Here is an 18387-nt window from a genome sequence, read left to right on the forward strand (position 1 = left end):
AGCGAGTCTCTGGAACACTCATTGACGAAGTGTGTGCTCCAGCGGCAAGGACCCCGGTCCCCAGTGCTGTTATTTCCTGACCCTGTGTGTGTCCCTTACTTACAGCAGTGACTCTTCGAGAAGACAGTGCCAAGAGGTTGGAGAGGAGGGCACGCCGCATCTCCGCATGTCTGTCGGATTATTCGCTAGCCAGCGACAGTGGGGTGTTTGAACCTCTAACCAAAAGGTCTGAAGCTAGTCTTACTATTTCCTTCTCCCTATGCAGAATCACCTGTGTTACTGGCAATCACAAAAAGATTCCGTACTGAAACTTTCATACATTGACACTTTGTTTATTTTTCCAGGGGTAGGATATTTTTCTAGCTTCTTTCACCTTTGGGTGATTGGGTTTTAGAAAGAAGTCTTTCTCCCTGGCCCTGGGGGCCTAAGGCTTGAGTCTGATGGAGCTCAAAAAGGAGAATCAATGTATGGGAGAGCCCTGCTTTTCTGGAAAGGACATTCATTCATTAGAAATGAATTTCTTCCCTCCCTCTCTTCCTTGTTTTCGTAGCTATAGGAATGGTTTCACAATGACACAGCGCGTTTTGGAATTCCATGCTTTATTTTGATTGGGCATCTTTGATGTCATTATTTCTTTGTACAATTTAAGTCTCCGGTATCTAGAAGACAGTTCACTTAAAGTTAATTTTTGAACATTTCCTCAAGTATTACATGTGGTTTTGAAAGGCGTGCAAGGTTACTTTCTTCTTTTATTTATTTATTTATTTTTTGTTTGTTTGTTTGTTTGAGACAGGCTCTCGCTGTCACCCAGGCTGGAGTGCAGTGGTGCAATCATAGCTCACTGCAGCCTCAAACTCCTGGGCTCAAGCAGTTCTCCCACCTCAGCCCCACAGATATCTGGGATTATAGCACACACCACCATGCCTGGCTAATTTTTGTATTTTTAGTAGAGATGGGGTTTCATCATGTTGCCCAGGCTGGTCTTGAACTCCTGGGCTTAAGCGATCGGCCCGCCTCTGCCTCCCAAAGTGTTGGGATTATAGATCTACTCCACCATACTTGGCTAATTTTGTTTGTATTTTTAATAGAGATGGGGTTTCACCATGTTGGCCAGACTGGTCTCAAACTCCTGGCTTCAAGTGATCCACCCACCTCAGCCTCCCAAAGTGCTGGGATTACAGGCATGAGCCATCGTGCCCAGCCACAAAGTCTATTTTCCTAAAACAGGAACAACATAAGAAATAGGCTGGGCGCGGCGGCTCACGCCTGTAATCCCAGCACTTTGGGAGGCTGAGGTGGGCTGATCACCTGAGGTTAGGAGTTCGAGACCAGCCTGGCCAACATGGTGAAACCCTGTCTCTACTAAAAGTACAAACATTAGCTGGGCGTTGTGGTGGGTGCCTGTAATCCCAGCTACTGGGGAAGCTGAGGCAGGAGAATCGCTTGAGCCCAGGAGGTGGAGGTTGCAGTGAGCCGAGATTGCACCAGTGCACTCCAGCCTGGGCAACAGAGCCAGACTCTATCTCAGAAACAAAACAAAATAAAACAACAACAGAAATACCCAGCAGTTTGTAGGCAGGTACCCAGTAAGATGCCTCATGGATTCTGGGGGCCCGCCCTGTTCCTTCAGACACATGATGACCTCATTGACTTAACGTCACAACTTAACAAAGCCCTCTCTCAGCACGAGGGAGCTCCTGCAGAATCTGTAGCGACCGGTTCCCTCAGGAATGAAGTTGGTTGCATTTACCCCTGTGTTCAGGAACGAAGATGCCGAGGAGCCTGCCTACGGAGACACGGCCAGTAACGGAGATCCCCAGATCCACGTGGGACTCCTGTGAGTACAGACCCTACCCTGTTTCCCCTGGGGCTGGGCTGGAGACTGGGCCCAACCCGTGGCTCCCACCTGCACACACAGGGCTGGAGGGACCCTTGTTACCCGAGGTCTCAGGTGAGGGGACAGAGGTGGCAGGAAGGAGTGACAGGGAAAAGTGGCTCCACTGTTGTCTTCCAACACGGAGATTCACAGCTGAGAGCCGCCACTTCCTGGAGCTGGGGGCTCCGGCAGGCAAAGTGTGGCTCTCGGGGACAGTTGCGCCCGTGTCTGCCAGGAGTTGGTTCTGCTCACTGCAGCACAGGTAGCGGGCTCCCTCCCTCACTGTCAAGGAAGTAATCCGCTGGTTGGCAGGACAACAATTTTTGGTTTCTAATTACAGTGTCAATAAAGGCAGTGACTGTGAGGTGCCCCTGAGGAAAACAGGGTGTTTGGGTCCCAGCCATTTCCTTTGCTCACTCTTGTCACTTCAGTCCAGGGCTCCTCCACCCGGCACGGTTGGCATTTGGTCATTCTTTGTTACGGGGACTGTGCTGTACCTGGGCTTTACCCACTAGGTGCAGATGTCTCCTGCAGATAGGGTGGGGCAGAATCCCAGGCAGTGGATGGCCACTGCTGCAGTTGAGTCAGAAGGATGGTTTTACTTGGGGAGCACCTGCCGTCCATGACTCGTGTCTGGTTTCCTAGGCGCGACAGCGGCAGCGAGTGTCTCCTCGTGCACGTGCTGCAGCTGAAGAACCCGGCGGGGCTGGCGGTGAAGGAAGACTGCAAAGTGTAAGCCAGGCCCCAGGGCAGTGGCCAGCCAGCCACATGGCTGAGGAGGGAAAAGACAGTTTGGGAGCCTGAATTTCCAGGAAAGCACCAGGGAGTGTGTGTCTGAAGTGTAAAGTCTTCAAAAGAGTCTAGTGAATGATTTGAGGCCGGTGAAGGTGCCGGTGCTGGTGGCAAGCTAGTGTGTGCCGTGTTGGCGTGGAGGAAGCACTTGCCTGTGCCGTACAGGACTGCATCCTCCTGGCCTGGGGATGGGGTTGCTGATGTCGTCGTGCTCTGCTCTGTGATCTTGAGAGACCTCTGGCTGGGACCAGGGCGTCCTTGACTGAGCGGGGAGGAGGAAATAGGCATTGGGAGCAGCTGGTGACTTTGGCCTGGATCGTGGGAGCGCTGCCTCTCTGAGCTCCGTGGCCCCAGATGGGGGCCTGATGGAGGGTCCCACTTACCCAAGCAGGTGACCATGCCTGTAATGGTCCGTTCAAGTCGCAGGGTGGGGCCCCTTTGGTGAGTCTTCTGAAGGCCTGAGGATCCCTGAGTGTGAGCAGCTGGGGGCTCGGCTGGGGTTCGGCCACCCCAATGACCTCTGCAGTGCTCACAGATGGCTCAGCCCCTCCCATGTGCCAGACTTGGGGCAGGGAGGGTGGGAAATACGGGCTACCCCATGGGTGATGGGCAGAGAAAGCAGTGGGGGAGCCATGCAGAAAAACCAGAGGGGCGATTCCCAAAAAGATGGGGAACAGCAGGGCCTGGAAGCATCCGCTGCTTCAGTCCTGGCTTGGAAGTCATCCTCCTTGTGAGTGACTTCCCCCATCCCTGGGGTACATCGGTCTATGCTTAGTTGAGAAAGGAACTTTTTGCAAAGTACTCTGAGACTGTAGCCACAGCCGCCCAAAGGGGGCTGCACGTGGGGGGTCTGTGCGCATTGTGTAGGTCACGCCTGCTCTGGGACTGTGCCATCTGTGAGCGCCGCCTGCACGCGCTCTTCCCTCCCCCATTCTGTTTGCAGCCACATCCGAGTCTATTTGCCCCCACTGGACTCGGGCACGCCCAACACTTACTGCTCCAAGGCTCTGGAGTTCCAAGTGCCGCTGGTGTTTAACGAAGTGTTCAGAATCCCCGTGCATTCCAGCGCGTTGACACTGAAGTCACTTCAGTTATACGTGTGTTCAGTGACTCCGCAGCTGCAGGAAGAACTGCTGGTATGGCGCCAGGCTCCGCCCGCCCCATCCTCCTTCCTTCCTTTGTGTTTCAGTCAGCCGGTCTTTTTTTTGTGTGTATCTTTCTTTCCCTTCTTTCTCTTGTACTCTTTTGTGATGCTTTCTTAGGTTTTGTATGTCTTTGCCTTTTGGCCTCCCTCTCTCTCTTCTGCCTCCATCTCTGGTTCCCTCCCTCCTTTCCCCTCTGCCATCCTCCCTTTCTCCTGTGGTGGGTTGCTTGGAAGTTGTGATCTTCTTCATTGTTTCTGTGGCTGGAAATACAAACAGGGATGATCCAACCAGTGATGTTGTCAAGCACCTTGTCCTCTAAATGTGTCCTCTCAACTAGTACTCACAACCCTGTGGGATGCGTTTGCGTCAGCCCCATCTTCAGTCCAGGGAACAAAGTAGGGTTGACAGATTTAGCAAATAGAAATACAAGACAGTCAGCTAAATTCGAATTTCAAATAAATTATGGATGCTCTTTAAATTGTAAGTATTTCCCATGCGGTGTTTAAGACTCACAGGGAAACCCTCTGTCGTTTATTTGAAGTGCAGATTCACCTGGGCGCCCTGCACGTTACCTGGCAACCCCGGGGCGAGGCCTCAGGAGAATCCGCAGTTTGTCCTCAGTATCCCAGCCATCCAAGGTCCATGCCAGGGTTGGAAGCCAGGGTGGATTCCTTCCATGGCCAGAGTGTTCTGTCTTGGTTCTGTCCCCTCAGCGGCACAATTAGGGCATGTAGAGTTCAGCAGTCGTTTCTTATTTCAGAAATTCCTGAGCGAATCTGCCTCATCACGGCAGTAGAGCTGTGAGCCTGGCCCAGTACTCCAGGTTGCCCATTCTTTTGCCCTTTCTGATCCCTTCCCAGCACTTTCTGATTGGGCGGAACAGGCGACCAGGGAGCCACCCATTAGACTCCTCTGCAGTTGCTTTCATTGTGCTGCAGTCCTTTAAGTAGGAATGAAATTTTTTATGTCTTGTTTGGTTAAGATTGAAGGGTAGCCTGGGCACAGTGGCTCATGCCTGTAATCCTAGCACTTTGGGAGGCCAAGGCGGGTGGATCACCTGAGCTCAGGAGTTTGAGACCAGCCTGGCCAACATAGCGAAACCCCATCTCTACTAAAAATACAAAAATTAGCCGGGTGTGGTGGCGCACACTTGTAATCCCAGCTACTCGGGAGGCTGAGGCGAGGGAATCTCTCGAACTAGGGAGGGAGGTGGAGGTTGCAGTGAGCTGAGATCGCACCACTGCACTCCAGCCTGGGCAACGGAGCAACACTCCATCACACACACACGCACACACGCACGCACACACACAAAGATTGAAGGGTGAACTGGATTTTTTTGAGACAGGGTCTCACTCTGTTGCCCAGGCTGGAATGCAGTGGTATGATTTTGGCTCACCACAGCCTTCTGAGTAGCTGGGACCACAGTTGTACATCATCATGCCCGGCTGATTTTTAAATTTTTTGTAGAGGCAGAGTCTTGCTCTGTTGACCAGGCTGGTCTCGAACTCCTGGGCTCAAGCAATCCTCCCACCTCAGCCTCCCAAAATCCTGGGATTACAGGCATGAGCCACCTGCCCTGCCTGAACTGGATATTTTAAAGGACTCTAGTCATCACGGCGAAATCATTCAGTGCCTGTTCTGGCATTTCTTTAATACCCCTGCAGGGCATTGCTCAGATTAACCTGGCTGACTATGACAGTTTGAGTGAGATGCAGCTGCGCTGGCATTCCGTGCAGGTGTTCACCAGCTCTGAACCATCAAGGACGCGGGAGGCTGGGTGTGCAGGAGAGAGCTCCGCCCGGGACCCTGCACACACCATCTCCATCTCCGGCAAGACGGTACTTGGCCCTGCTCTAAGGAGCTGATCACTGCTGCCTTCGTGACCCTGAGACTGGCTTTGTCTTGGGGAAGTCATTTCTTAGAAGTGTCTTTGTAGATGTAAGTCAGTATAGTGGGGTAAAGGAGTAGAGTTTCCATATGGCCATTGCATGCGAATGTTTTTTTAATGCAAATGTGTTCATGGTCATGGGTGGTACACTGGCTACTTTTGAATATGAGCCCTCAGAGCTGCGGGAGAAGGCCACATGAATGCCTCCACCACAGACCTAGGTAGGGTGAGTTTCTTCTCACGGAAGGGCAGCAGAGTGGCCTCCTACCTGTGCCATGTGGACACCTGCCGTGTGCGCAGGGTCTGCTGGCCTGAGCTGTCCTCACGCACCCCCTCTTCCTGCAGGATGCGGTGACGGTGCTCCTGGCCAGAACCACGGCACAGCTGCAGGCGGTGGAGAGGGAACTGGCCGAGGAGCGGGCCAAGCTGGAGTACACGGAGGAGGAGGTCCTGGAGATGGAGCGCAAGGAGGAGCAGGCCGAGGCCATATCCGAGCGGTAAGGGCTAGCTCAGCGGGCAGGCTCCGGCTCATGCCCTCCCTGGAAAGGAGCATGGGTGCCCTGTGGTCAGAAGGCTCGTGAAAACTGTCAGGGTGGGGAGCACATTTTCTCTGGGGAGACAGCCAGTGTGCCAGGCAGCGTGGCTGTCTCTGAGGTGCACTTGCTTTCCTCAGCCATGCCTCCATAGAAGGTGCTGGGCAATCCTTAGGCACCACTGCCCAGAAGTCGATTCTGGTGGAAATTGAGTGCTGGTGTGGACAAGGGCAGCTCCCCGAACTCTCTCTCCTGACTCTCACATGTGCTTTTCACCTTTTCCTTCTGTCTGTCCTGGAGTTTTTTGTCGAGAGCGGGGCTGTTGAAGCACTGCCCTCTCCCAGGATTGGATACAGTAAGGTCCCTTGAAGTTGTTGGATTTTTTTTCTTTTTTAACACCTGTATTGAGATATAATCTACCTCCCATGCAGTTCACCCGTTTAAAGTGCACAGTTAGGTGGTTTTTAGGACTGAATGGGCACAGTCAATTTTACAACATTTTATTTTCATCACACACTCTCTGCCTGTCCCTAGCCAAATGCGCCCCCAGGTTCTCCTCTGATTCCCTGCAACTACAAATCTGCCCTCTGTGTCTATGGACTTGCCGGTCTGGACACTTCCTACAAATGGGGTCATGCGGCGTCCCTTTCTGCTTCACCTGAAGCAGCCTATTGGTGACTCCTTGGCCCCGTGGAGACCTGCATGCAATAGATGAATGATTCCGGTGAATGGGCGCCCCTGGTGCCCTGGCTTGCATTCATCGTCTCTGGAGGTGCTGTACATATTGCTGTACTTCCGCATTTTTCCATAAAGTGCGCCATCTTTCCAGGGCTTCCTGCTGCTTCCCAGTGGCTTTCCCTGAGTTTAGTTTACAGAGCAATTTATTTTGGGGAGCGATAGTGCATGCAGAGGGGAAGGTGTTGTGTTCAGGGATGGACGGGAGTTGGGAGGGGTTTGGGGCTGAGTGGTGCAGTTTTCTGGGATCTTCAGTGGCTGCCATTGGTGACAGAGAAAGCCCCTCTTAAGTACAGTCCTTCAAGAGCCATCTTCCCTGGAAAACAGAAGCGCCCTTTTACTTTATGAGAGATGCAACAGTCTTCAATCATTGGAAAGAAATAGGTTGTATTGCATTACCTCTACTACTGTGCTCTAAGAGTAGCATGAAATACATCCCGTTTGGTGACCATTTGGGCTTCTGCAATGTCCGCCTTCAGGAGTTGGCAAGCGGACTCGGTGGATAGCGGCTGTAGCAACTGCACCCAGACCAGCCCTCCGTACCCAGAGCCCTGTTGCATGGGTATCGACTCCATCCTGGGCCACCCATTTGCTGCTCAGGCAGGGCCTTACAGCCCCGAGAAATTTCAGCCCTCACCTCTTAAGGTAAGTAGAAAACATAGGAGATTTTCCGGAGCCCCTCACCCCAAATATTTTGCCATGCGTACCAGGTATACTGCCCTGGAAGGAGAGGCTGTGTGCCCCTAAATTCTTCGTGAGAAGTGTGAGGGGATGGGGGAAGATGCACCAAAGGCAAGCAGAGCCGGGGCTCCCGGGGAGGAGAGCCACGTGGCTGACCTGCACACACACACGCAGTGGCCCGGGTGTTGTGGTGTAAAATGGGCACTGCTGTTGGATTTGGGGGCCACAGCTAAGGCTGGGTTTACTGTGAGCCGAGGAAAAGAAGTCAATGGCCTGAGATGTGTAAAGGGCTTGAATAGGCACTGCTGATCCATTCCCACCTTCAGGGACAAAGAGGCTCTGGAGGGTTTGTGAGTCCCATAGGTTTTGGACATTTGTAGTTCCTCTTCCCCTTTTGTGAAATGTAGAATAGTGCTGTCCTTTTGCCCCTTCTGCTCATCTGCTCCTAGCTGTACTGTCACCCTGTCTTTAGGGGAGAGGTCTCATGTTTATAGTGCCTGTGAGGTCAGGGAAGGCACTGTCAATGCTGTTTTGAAACTTTGTTTGCCCACTGTTCAGCTCACAAAAGTATTTTATCACCCTCACGCCCCTGCCCTCACCCAGAAGCACAAAGTGAAATCTGCCCAGGCTGCTGGTCATGGCCCTTGTCCAACTTTCTGAGATCTCAAAAAGCAGCAGCCCAAGCCAGGGCGAGTGGCCGTGGGAGGGTTTTTTGGTGTTTCCCCTTCCCTCAACTTTTAGTTTTGAAAAAGTGAAATCTGCAGTAAAGTTGCTAGAATAATGCAACAAATACCTGTACACCTCACCTGGATCCCACAGTTGTTAGTTCTTCAGCACATTTGCATTCTCCCTTTCTGTGTGGGCATCACAGATACAACAAAGTTAGTATAGCGGGTGAGTAGGAAAAAAAAAAAAAAAAGAACACAAACTCCCACCCTCGAGAGGGAGGCGCCAAAGGAGACATTGCTATCATACGTTCATGTCACAGAGAGCAAGGCAGCTTCAGGAGAATGCAATGGCAGGGAAGCGGGCAAACACTTGTAGAGAGGTTTGCAGTTTTAGAAAGCGTTCACATTTAGAAATGTAAATTTATATTTACATTTTACAAACATCAGGATGATAAAAGGGTGCAACTGCTATGGAAAACATTATGGTGGTTCTTCAAAGCATTAAAAATAGAACCACCGCAGGATCCCGCAGTCCCGCTTCTGGGTATATCTGGGTGTATATCCAGAAGGATTGAAAGGATCTTGAAGAAATATGTGCACACCCATGTTCATAGCAGCAGCATTATTCACAGTAGCCAAAAGGTGGAAGCAACTAAAGTGTCCATCATGGATGAGTGGATAAAGAAAACGTGGCCTATCCATGCAATAGAATATTATTCAACCTTAAAATGGAAGGAAATTCTGTCACGCTGCAACATGGATGAGCTTTGAGGACTCATGCTGAGTGAATAAGCCAGTGTGAATATTTATTTGGTCTTCAACTCTTTGAGTTGCATGTTACCTGGCATGCAACTCCTAAAATCCTTAGAATCTGAAAATCTGTCGCCCAGGCTGGAGTGCAGTGGCGCGATCTCGGCTCACTGCAAGCTCCGCCTCCTGGGTTCATGCCATTCTCCTGCCTCAGCCTGAAAAAAATCTTTTTATATGCTAATGAGTTACTGGTGGCTGGCTAAGAGAATAGAAAAGCACAAAAAGACAAATACCGTCGTGAGGTTCCTGGAGTAGTCGAATTCACAGGGGCAGAAAATAGAATGGTGGCTGCCAGGAGCTTGGATGGGGTGCGGGGATGTGTTACAGAACGGAACTGGGGTCCATTCGCCCGGTGCAGTAAAACCAGGTGTCTGCACGAAGGTGTTTTGCACCGGTAGAAAGAGGGCATTTATTTGCAGGTGCCAAGCAAGGAGATTTGGGCAGCTCACATTTAAGACTCAGCCTCCCCATGCCTTGCAGGGAAGGGTTTTTAAAGGCAGAGGTAAATTTCAGGAAAGCGGAAGTCACAGGCAAAATCCTAAACCAATCCATGGAGGTTACATGTTGCTTTTGGCCTAGAAGGATAGGATATCTTAATGTGGGGGCTTACAGGACGTAGATGGATTCAAAGATTTTCTGATTGCAATTGATTCAGGAGGCAAAGCTTTGTCTAAAAATTTGGGGTCAGCAGAAAAGATAGTTAGCTCTGACTTGTAGGTGTGACTCCCTCCAGACCCCTCAGGAAGAGATTCAGAATAAAGAGCAAGGGTCAGAGTGCAGTCCTCAGCTCCCCCTTATCTGAGATCTGTGCTAGCGGGTCCCTTTGGTGGGGGTCTGGGTTTCTGAAAGACAGTCGGGGACATATGTTAAGATGTCTTTGGTTTCTTTTTTTCTTTTCTTTTTTTTTTTGAGATGGAGTCTCGCTCTGTCACCCAGGCCGCAGTGCAGTGGCGTGATCTCAGCTCACTGCAACCTCTGCCTCTCGGGTTCAAGCAATTCTCATGGCTCAGCCTCCCAAGTAGCTGGGATTACAGGCGCCCACCACCATGCCCAGATGAATTTTTTTTTTTAAGTAGAGACGGGGTTTCATCACGTTGGCCAGGCTGGTCTCCAACTCCTGGCCTCAAATGATCCACCTGCCTTGGCCTCCCAAAGTGCTGGGATTACGGGCGTGAGCCACCGCACCTGACCAAGATGTCTTTAGTTTCTCTAGGCAACCAAACATCTCCAGACTCTAACTTCCTTGGCTATTGTTTTAGGCGACTATTACCTTCTTGCTTATCAGGTTACTTACTTACATCTCAGGGATAGCGAGGTACCTGGAATTTCCCTTGAAAGAAATTGATTTTCCTTTATTTCCATGCTCGGGAGGTCTGCAGGCCCCTAAAATGGGGTCTCTGCTCTATCTCAGGAGTGGGAATGGGGAGTTGTTTAGTGGAGAGGACAGAGTCTCAGATTTACAAGGTAAAGAAGTTCTGGAGATCTGTTGCCCATCAATGTGAATGGACGCCACTGAACTGTGCCTGTACAAATGGTTAATATGGTAAATTTTGTTGCGTGTTTTTTTCCCACAATATTTTAAAAAACAGGGCCCTGAAGGGCCTCACTGAGAAGGCAGTGTTTGAGTAGAGATCGTCAAGGAAGGGAGCTCAGAGCTTTGTGCAGAAGCATGGGCAGGTGTGGGAGCAGCCAGTGTGTGTTGTGGGGCGGTGCTGAGGACGAAGGGAGTGTGTTGTGGGTCCCACTCAGGACCCTTCCTTTTCTCTGAGGGCATGAGAAGCTGGTGGGTTTTGAGCCCAGTGGCAACATGATCTGACTGTAGCTTTTTTGTTAGTGCTTTCTAAAATTTATTGAGTTGAAGTTCACATAAAGGGAAGCATTTTAAAGTGTATGCATCAGTGGCATTTGGTCCACAGTGTTGCTCACCTGCCACCTCTATCTAGTTTCATGATGTTTCAATCACCCCAGAGTAAAACCCGTCCCCATTGAGCAGTCACTCCCATTCCCCTCCCCCTAGCCACCTGCAGCCACCAAAATCTTTCTAGCTGTGTGGATTTACCTCTTCCGGATGTTTCCAGAAGTGGAATCATATACTATGTGGCCTTTGCCGCATGGCTTCTTTCACTCAGCACGATATTTTCAAGGTTTATTTACATTTTAGCGTGTATAAACACTCCATTGGTTTTTATGGCTGAATGCTATTCCCTTGTGTGGATAAGACCACATTTTGTTGATCCATTGATCTGTCAATGGATATTTGGGGTGTTTCCACCTTTGGCCAGTTTTCCTGGGATGTCCCTGGTTGCTGTGTTGAGAATAGATCGAAGGGCAGAGAGGTGTGGAATTGGGAAGACTGGTGAGGCACTTACTGCACTCATCCAGGCATGAGATAATGGCGACTCAGTTGAAAGGTTGCTGACAAGTACTCAAAACCCCCTTGATCTTGAACACAGAGCCAGCAGGGATCACTCTTGGACCAGATATGGGGTGTGCAAAAGAGATCGGAAGTCCGGGATGGCCCTAACGTTCTTTGCATGAACAAATGGAAAGTTGAGATCCCTGTGAGAGGAGGGGCCAGGGTGGGGTTGCGGAGATATCAGCCTTTCCATTGTGGACGTGCCACATGTGAAATGCCAGCTAAACCCCAAGTGGAGAAGTGAAAGACATGGTTGTTCCCATAAGTTTATTGCTCACATTATGAAAGAAGCCATAGTCATGAGTGAACCACTCCCTAGGTTGATAAGGAAACCAACACGGAAGATCTCTTTCTGGAAGAAGCAGCCAGCCTCCTGAAGGAGCGGCCCAGCCGCCGGGCCCGAGGGTCGCCTTTTGTTCGGAGTGGCACGATTGTCCGTTCCCAGACCTTCTCGCCTGGAGCACGAAGCCAGTATGTTTGCAGAGTAAGTTGGAATTCCTTTGTCACCTGTCTGGAATGTTTTGTCTTCCATCCCCTTTGTGATTTTTTTTTTCTGCTGTTCATACTGAAAGGCATATGTATTTGCACCAATAATACCAATCCATGAACTATGAACTTTATAGGTATGCGGTGATGACATTGGTGTTGTGATCTCCCCGCACGTCCTACCATGCTTATCTGATTCTGGATTTGTTCAGGATTCAAATTCATCCCTTCCCCCAGTTTTTAGTGTTGTGTATGTATTGACCTGTGGGGCAGGAAGCAGGGCAAATCATTTCTACCTCAGCCTAAGGAACAAGTGGAAGCAGGGGCCCTCTTGAATGGGTTGAGCTGGAGGAGCCGGGAACCTGAGTGGCTTGGAGCCCTGTGGGGCAGCCAGGTTTCTGGGCCAGAGGGTGGATGGTCCTGGCAAAGGGGCAGTGGGTTCTCACTCACCCACATGTAAATTCCCAACCTGTGGATGAGTGGGAGGTGCTCAGCGGTTCTCAGCCATGGCTGTGCCTTGCAGTCAAATCATGTCGGGGGATTCAACAGATCCTGGTACCCACATAGCACCCCAGAGATTTGCCATTGGTCACAGGTAAGGCCTGGGCATCAGAACTTCCGGAAGCACCCAGATGGTTCTAGCATGTCACACAAGGCTGAGAACCCCAAGGTGGGTAGAGGGAAGACGCGAGCCAGTGTGGTCAATGAAGGTAGGACAGAGTGATAGTGCCAGCATGGACTTGTACAGAAAGGGCTTTTAAGGATGATGGCTCATGACACAGTGACCTGGAGGGGCCATTTGGTTGAGAACCATGACCCTTCCTGCACCTCTGAATTGGGGCTGTTGAAGAAGGCATCTGCCCCGGAGGTGCTCGCTCCATGAGGGCAGAGCCAAGGCAGATCTTCGGAGAGGGAAGGGCCTCAGACCCTCAAAGGAGATGTGGCAAACACTGTGGGAGGGGGCCTAGGTGGCCAAAACAGCCTCTCAGCCGTGTTGATGAGACCCGCTGCTGTTGTCCCATTGGTCTGAAGTGTCCCTGCTGGCAGCTGCCCCAGGTGGCGCCGCGTCCGGTCCAGGCCCTCCCACCTGTCACACTTCAGCCCCGTGGAGGCTGATGCTCAAGCGCTTGGCTGGACGTTCTAGATGGAAGGCCACGTTCACCGCCCTCCTTGTTCCAGGCTCCTGCCGAGCCACCAACGTGTCGGCTGGCGGGGCTGCTTATTGAGGCGGGGAGGGTGCAAGCAGGTAGTGTTTTGCTTACTCAGAGGAAATGCTCTGTGTGCCTGCGTAACAGCTGCACTTACTGGCGATGCTTCTGGATGCTTCGCTGTTCTGTATGTTTATGAACGCCGTGCAGGTATGCTGCCAGGCCGCTGCACTTCCTGAATAGGTTTACTGGCGTGGAAAATAAGGCCACGAAGGCAGGGATGTTGGATTTCACACAGATTGACACTGATCCTGAGGTGAGACCCTGCCACCAAAATGAAGGCTGTAATGACTTGGCTCCCATAAAGATGACATTCTTTACTTTCCTGTTTAAAAGCACACCCTGCCTTTGATGGGCACAGCTGCAGTTGGCAATGTTGGCTTGTCCTACTACCAGAAGTGAGTCTCTTTTTTGGAAGTCACTTTCCCCAGCTATTGCCAAAGCCACAAATACAGCACATGAGAAAGACTGAGGAAAAGTGAACCGTGCTGAGGGCAGCGCTAGCCTTCATGGGGGCTGTACAGGGCACAAAATGGCGTTGGTATCGATCACACAGAGATTTTGTTGGCTCAGTTAGCCTGGAAACTGGGGGAGGGTTTCGTTTGCTTTGTTTTTGTTTTGTTTTGTTTTGTTTTTTTCATTTTAGCAGAAACTCTTGTTTAAATTGAAACCCAAAGACCTGCTACAAGCACCAATAATCATAAGTGCACTCGAGGGCCTGTGAAGAGGATGAAAATAATCCATTCTGAGACTCTGAGTACACACACACAATGAACTGTGCATTGCTAAGAAATTGTTTCTGAACATCATTCTTTTTTGTGCAGCTTTACCGTAGTGACAGCGACAGTTCAACGCTGCCCCGGAAGTCCCCCTTTGTCCGAAATACTTTGGAAAGACGAACCCTTCGCTATAAGCAGGTATGTGCCCTGTAAACAAATATGGAATCTGTGCTTGCCCTGCGAGTGATTTTACAAGCCTTAAAAAGGTAATATTTAAGGTCATGTAAATGAAAAGGTGGTATTTCTATTTCCTGTTTACTTAACAGATGTAATGTCATAATGTTGCTAATATTTCTTAAGATAGTATCATGATTTCAGATAATCTGTGATCTTTACATTCTTCAGTATAATAAATAACCATTTTTATATAATAGGCTGTTTTCTCTTTTTTTGACAGGAGAGTATATATAGTTTAGAAAAGTTGAGTTTTTCAACATATTGCTTTTCTGGGCAGGGATCGTTTGAATATATATATATATATATATATATATATATATATATATATATTTGTGTGTGTGTGTGTGTGTGTGTAGAGAGGAAGAGAGACAGACACACAAAAAACCCCCAATTTCCACGTGGCAGTTGTGCTCTACCACATACAAGAGTGGCTGCTGACTGGGAAGAATAAGAAAGTTTATAATTTGGGCCGGGCGCGGTGGCTCACGCCTATAATCCCAACACTTTGGGAGGGTGAGGTGGGCGGATCACCTGAGGTCAGGAGTTCAAGACCAGCCTGTCCAAAATGGTGAAACCCCGTCTCTACTAAAATTATGAAAATTAGCCAGACATGGCAGCACGTGCCTGTAATCTCAGCTACTCAGAAGGCTGAGGCAGGAGAATTGCATGAACCCGGGAGGCAGAGGTTGCAGTGAGCTTAGATCACGCCACTGCACTCCAGCCTGGGAGACAGAGCAAGACTCCGTCTCAAAAAAAAAAAAAAGTGCGTAATTTGGCTTCAGAAGTGTCTCTCAGCAGCACCACTGCTGGCATTTCAGACAGGCTCATTCTTTGCTGTGGGGGCTGCCCCGTGCACTTTAGGATGTTGAGCAGTGTCCCTGGGCTCCATCCACCAGATGCCACTAACACCCCATCACATACACAGCAGTTGTGACACTCAAAATGTCCACAGACATTGCCAGCTGTCCTCCCGGGGGCCAGATTCTCCTGGTTGAGAACCATGAAGCTCTGCTGAGAATTCAGCAGTGCTTTTAAAGAATTTATATTTGTTAAGTTACAACCCATATTTGCATTTAAATTCTGTGTATGTGCAAAATAGCGTTGTGTGTGTAAAAAGCATACCGTGACTCAGGCCACTGACCCATGGTGATTGGCGAATGGATTTGTGGTTTTGCTGCGGTGACTGCTGTCTCAGGGTTCTGTTTCCCATTGGATGGGAAGTACTGCTCTCAGTTCCGCAGACAAGAGTCTTTTCCCTGTCAGGGCTTTCCTGAGCATAGGTATGTTTGCTTACTTGAGGCTTATATGGGGAGGGAAGCTTTGGACAGTTTGCATGTGTGTGTCTGCGTGTTTGTGTTGGGAGTGTGTATACTATTTTTTAAACAACAAGCACTCGTGGTTTATAACGTACTTTCTTTCCCCTTGTACAGTGGATCATTAAGATTTTTCCATGTCCATATATTTTTTTCAACTTGTTACAATGGCTACATTTTATACTGGCCTTGTAATTTATTTAACGTTTCCTGCTGTTATAGACTTACTTTTTTTTTTCTGTCATAAACCTTAATTGGACCACTTTTGCATGTCAGCAGTTATGCCTTTCAGATGCAAGTTTGCTGTAGACATATATATATTCTCAAATGGCCCTTCAGAAAGATTGCTCCATTTTTGATCCCGCCAGCCCCATATAAGAGCATCTGTTGCTGCACACTTCTGCCAATACATAGGTCATCATTAAAGAAAAACAATTTGCTGTTACTAACCTTGATACTGAACTAGAGATTTACATTCCTCTTGCCCACATCTGTGTTTTTTAACCTTGGGCGTGCTTAGAGAAATACGTGTGCCTGACCTGTCTCCTATTAATTGTGGAAGAACCTTCTAGAAGGCCTGAGTGAGGGCTCACAGCTGGCGTCTCTTGCAGTCATGCAGGTCTTCCCTGGCTGAGCTCATGGCCCGCACCTCCCTGGACTTGGAGCTGGATCTCCAGGCGTCGAGAACACGGCAGAGGCAGCTGAATGAGGAGCTCTGCGCCCTCCGTGAGCTGCGGCAGCGGTTGGAGGACGCCCAGCTCCGTGGCCAGACTGACCTCCCACCCTGGGTGCTTCGGGACGAGCGGCTCCGTGGCCTGCTGCGGGAGGCCGAGCGGCAGGTGGGGGTCCCCTGTGGCCAGCTCCCGCCTGCACCTCACTGCTCCCTGCTCCAGGCTCTGAAGGGAGCCTCCCAGACACGGAGGTGGTCCCTGAAGTGCCCCACCACTGTGCTCTTGGAGCCCCTTCTCCCTCTGTGGGCTGCGAGGGTGGCGTCTGTGTGGCTTCTGCGTGCATCTGGAGGCTGCGGGTGCTGGAGGAGGGGTCACGGGCCCTCCCCACCTTGTCGGGGGAACATTCTGGGTCCCCAGTCGCTAGGCCTGACTCCAGCCACCCCCTGGCCTCTGTCTCCTGGGAGGAATTCCTTGGGGGGAGTGTGGGTGAGGTGGGCCTTACTCCCTCCTGTCACCACTCACTGACTGTGGTTGGTTCTTCTGGGCTCCAGGGCTGGCAGTGAACATTCTTCCTTAAAAAAAAAAAAAAAAAAAATCAATAAAATCGTCTTGTTGGTCCAATGTTGCTGTTCCAGACAAGACAGACCAAACTTGACTACCGTCATGAGCAGGCGGCTGAGAAGATGCTGAAGAAGGCCTCCAAGGAGATCTACCAGCTGCGTGGGCAGAGCCACAAAGAGCCCATCCAAGTGCAGACCTTTAGGTATGGCGGAGGCGTGGCAAGGCCGGCCCCTCGGCCCTGCTTCCTCCTTACTGTCGTGCCTTTGGCATGGCAAAAAGTACAGTGAGTCTGTTTTTGTTTTTCTTCTGAGACAGCGTCTCACTCTGTCACCCAGGCTGGAGTGCAGTGGTGCGATCTTGTCTCACTGCACCCTCTGCCCCCTGGGCTCAAGCAAGTCTCATGCCTCAACCTCCCGAGTAGCTGGGATTACAGGTGCGCACTACTATACCCGGCTAATTTTTAAATGTTAGTAGACTGGGTTTTGCCATGTTGCCCAGGCTGATCTCAAACTCCTGACCTCAAATGATCCACCTGCCTCAGCCTCCCAAAGTGCTGAGATTACAGGCGTGAGCCCCTGCGTCTGGCCCTGTGAGTCTGTAAAACCCATGGGAAGTTGAGAACAAAACAGGAATCCACTGCAGCCAGTAGTGTATTTTCATGTTTTTATCCTGATCTTTTTTTCCTACAGTTTTTTTCATGCCACTTCTAATCATAATGCGGGTTCAGTTTTGCATTTAGCATTTTTTAAATTAAAATATTCCATATTGCTGTATAATGTGCTATCTTGTTTGACTGTAATGTCTCATCTAATAGTTTACTCAACCACTATATTTTATAACATGCTGCTCGTCTTCAAATGTTTGCTATTGTAAACAACAGTGATATACATACACATACATATATGTCCCCCCACCCCCAGACAGGGTCTCACTCTGTCAGCCAGGCTGGAGTGTGGTGGCTCAGTCATGGCTCATTACAGCCTTGACCTCCCAGGGTCAAGTGATCCTCCCACCTCACCCTCCCAGGTAGCTGGGACTGTAGGCACATGCCACCATGCCCTGCTCATTTTTGTAGAGATGGGGTCTCACTGTGTTGCCCAGGCTGATGTCGAACTCCTGAGCTCAAGCGATCCACCTGCCTCAGCTGCCCAAAGTTCTGGGATTACAGGCATGAGTCGCTGCACCCGACCACCTTTGCTTTTTCAATTAACTTTTGATTAAGGCAAAATGTATCTGCAGGAAAGCTGCGTATCATACACACATGGTCCAGTGAATTGTTACAAACTCGTCCTAAGAATCGATCATTATCAGTGCCCCCAGATCCCACACTAGAGTAACCACCACCTTGAATTCTAATAGTATAGATTGGTTTTGTCTGTTTTTGTTTTTGCTGAGGGGATTTTTACAGATGTATCAGTATTCTTTTGTGTCTGTAAAAAAAATTAAGTTGAAATTCACATAACATAAAATGACCCATTTTAAAGTGAACAGTTCAGCCTTTGGCGCATTCACAATGTTGCACAACCACCCCTCTGTCTAGTTCCAGAACATTTTTACCACCCCAAAAGTAAACCCTATACCCATTAAGCAGTCACTCCCCGTTCTCCCTCCTCTAGCTCTGTCTCTAGGGATGTGCGTTTCTGCCTGT

The 18387-nt window shown here is 50.0% G+C and overlaps 1 protein-coding gene across 2 annotated transcripts in view; it reads left to right on the plus strand.

The window, feature by feature from the left end:
- WWC3 (WWC family member 3) overlaps nt 1-18387 on the plus strand; it is a 129733-nt gene that overhangs the window by 107845 nt on the left and 3501 nt on the right. The window contains exons 12-22 of one of the 2 annotated variants that reach the window (XM_034950643.4): nt 106-226; nt 1763-1837; nt 2522-2608; nt 3612-3804; nt 5478-5651; nt 6047-6198; nt 7449-7614; nt 11864-12028; nt 14063-14155; nt 16119-16346; nt 16814-16941. In XM_034950643.4, coding sequence (XP_034806534.1) covers nt 106-226; nt 1763-1837; nt 2522-2608; nt 3612-3804; nt 5478-5651; nt 6047-6198; nt 7449-7614; nt 11864-12028; nt 14063-14155; nt 16119-16346; nt 16814-16941 — 1582 coding nt within the window. Of the gene's footprint in view, nt 1-105; nt 227-1762; nt 1838-2521; nt 2609-3611; nt 3805-5477; nt 5652-6046; nt 6199-7448; nt 7615-11863; nt 12029-14062; nt 14156-16118; nt 16347-16813; nt 17513-18387 lie in introns of those variants that run through there. The other variant, XM_063601874.1, reaches the window with a different exon arrangement.

Source organism: Pan paniscus, chromosome X (assembly GCF_029289425.2).
Source record: "Pan paniscus chromosome X, NHGRI_mPanPan1-v2.0_pri, whole genome shotgun sequence".
In the NCBI taxonomy this organism is placed as follows: domain Eukaryota; kingdom Metazoa; phylum Chordata; class Mammalia; order Primates; family Hominidae; genus Pan; species Pan paniscus.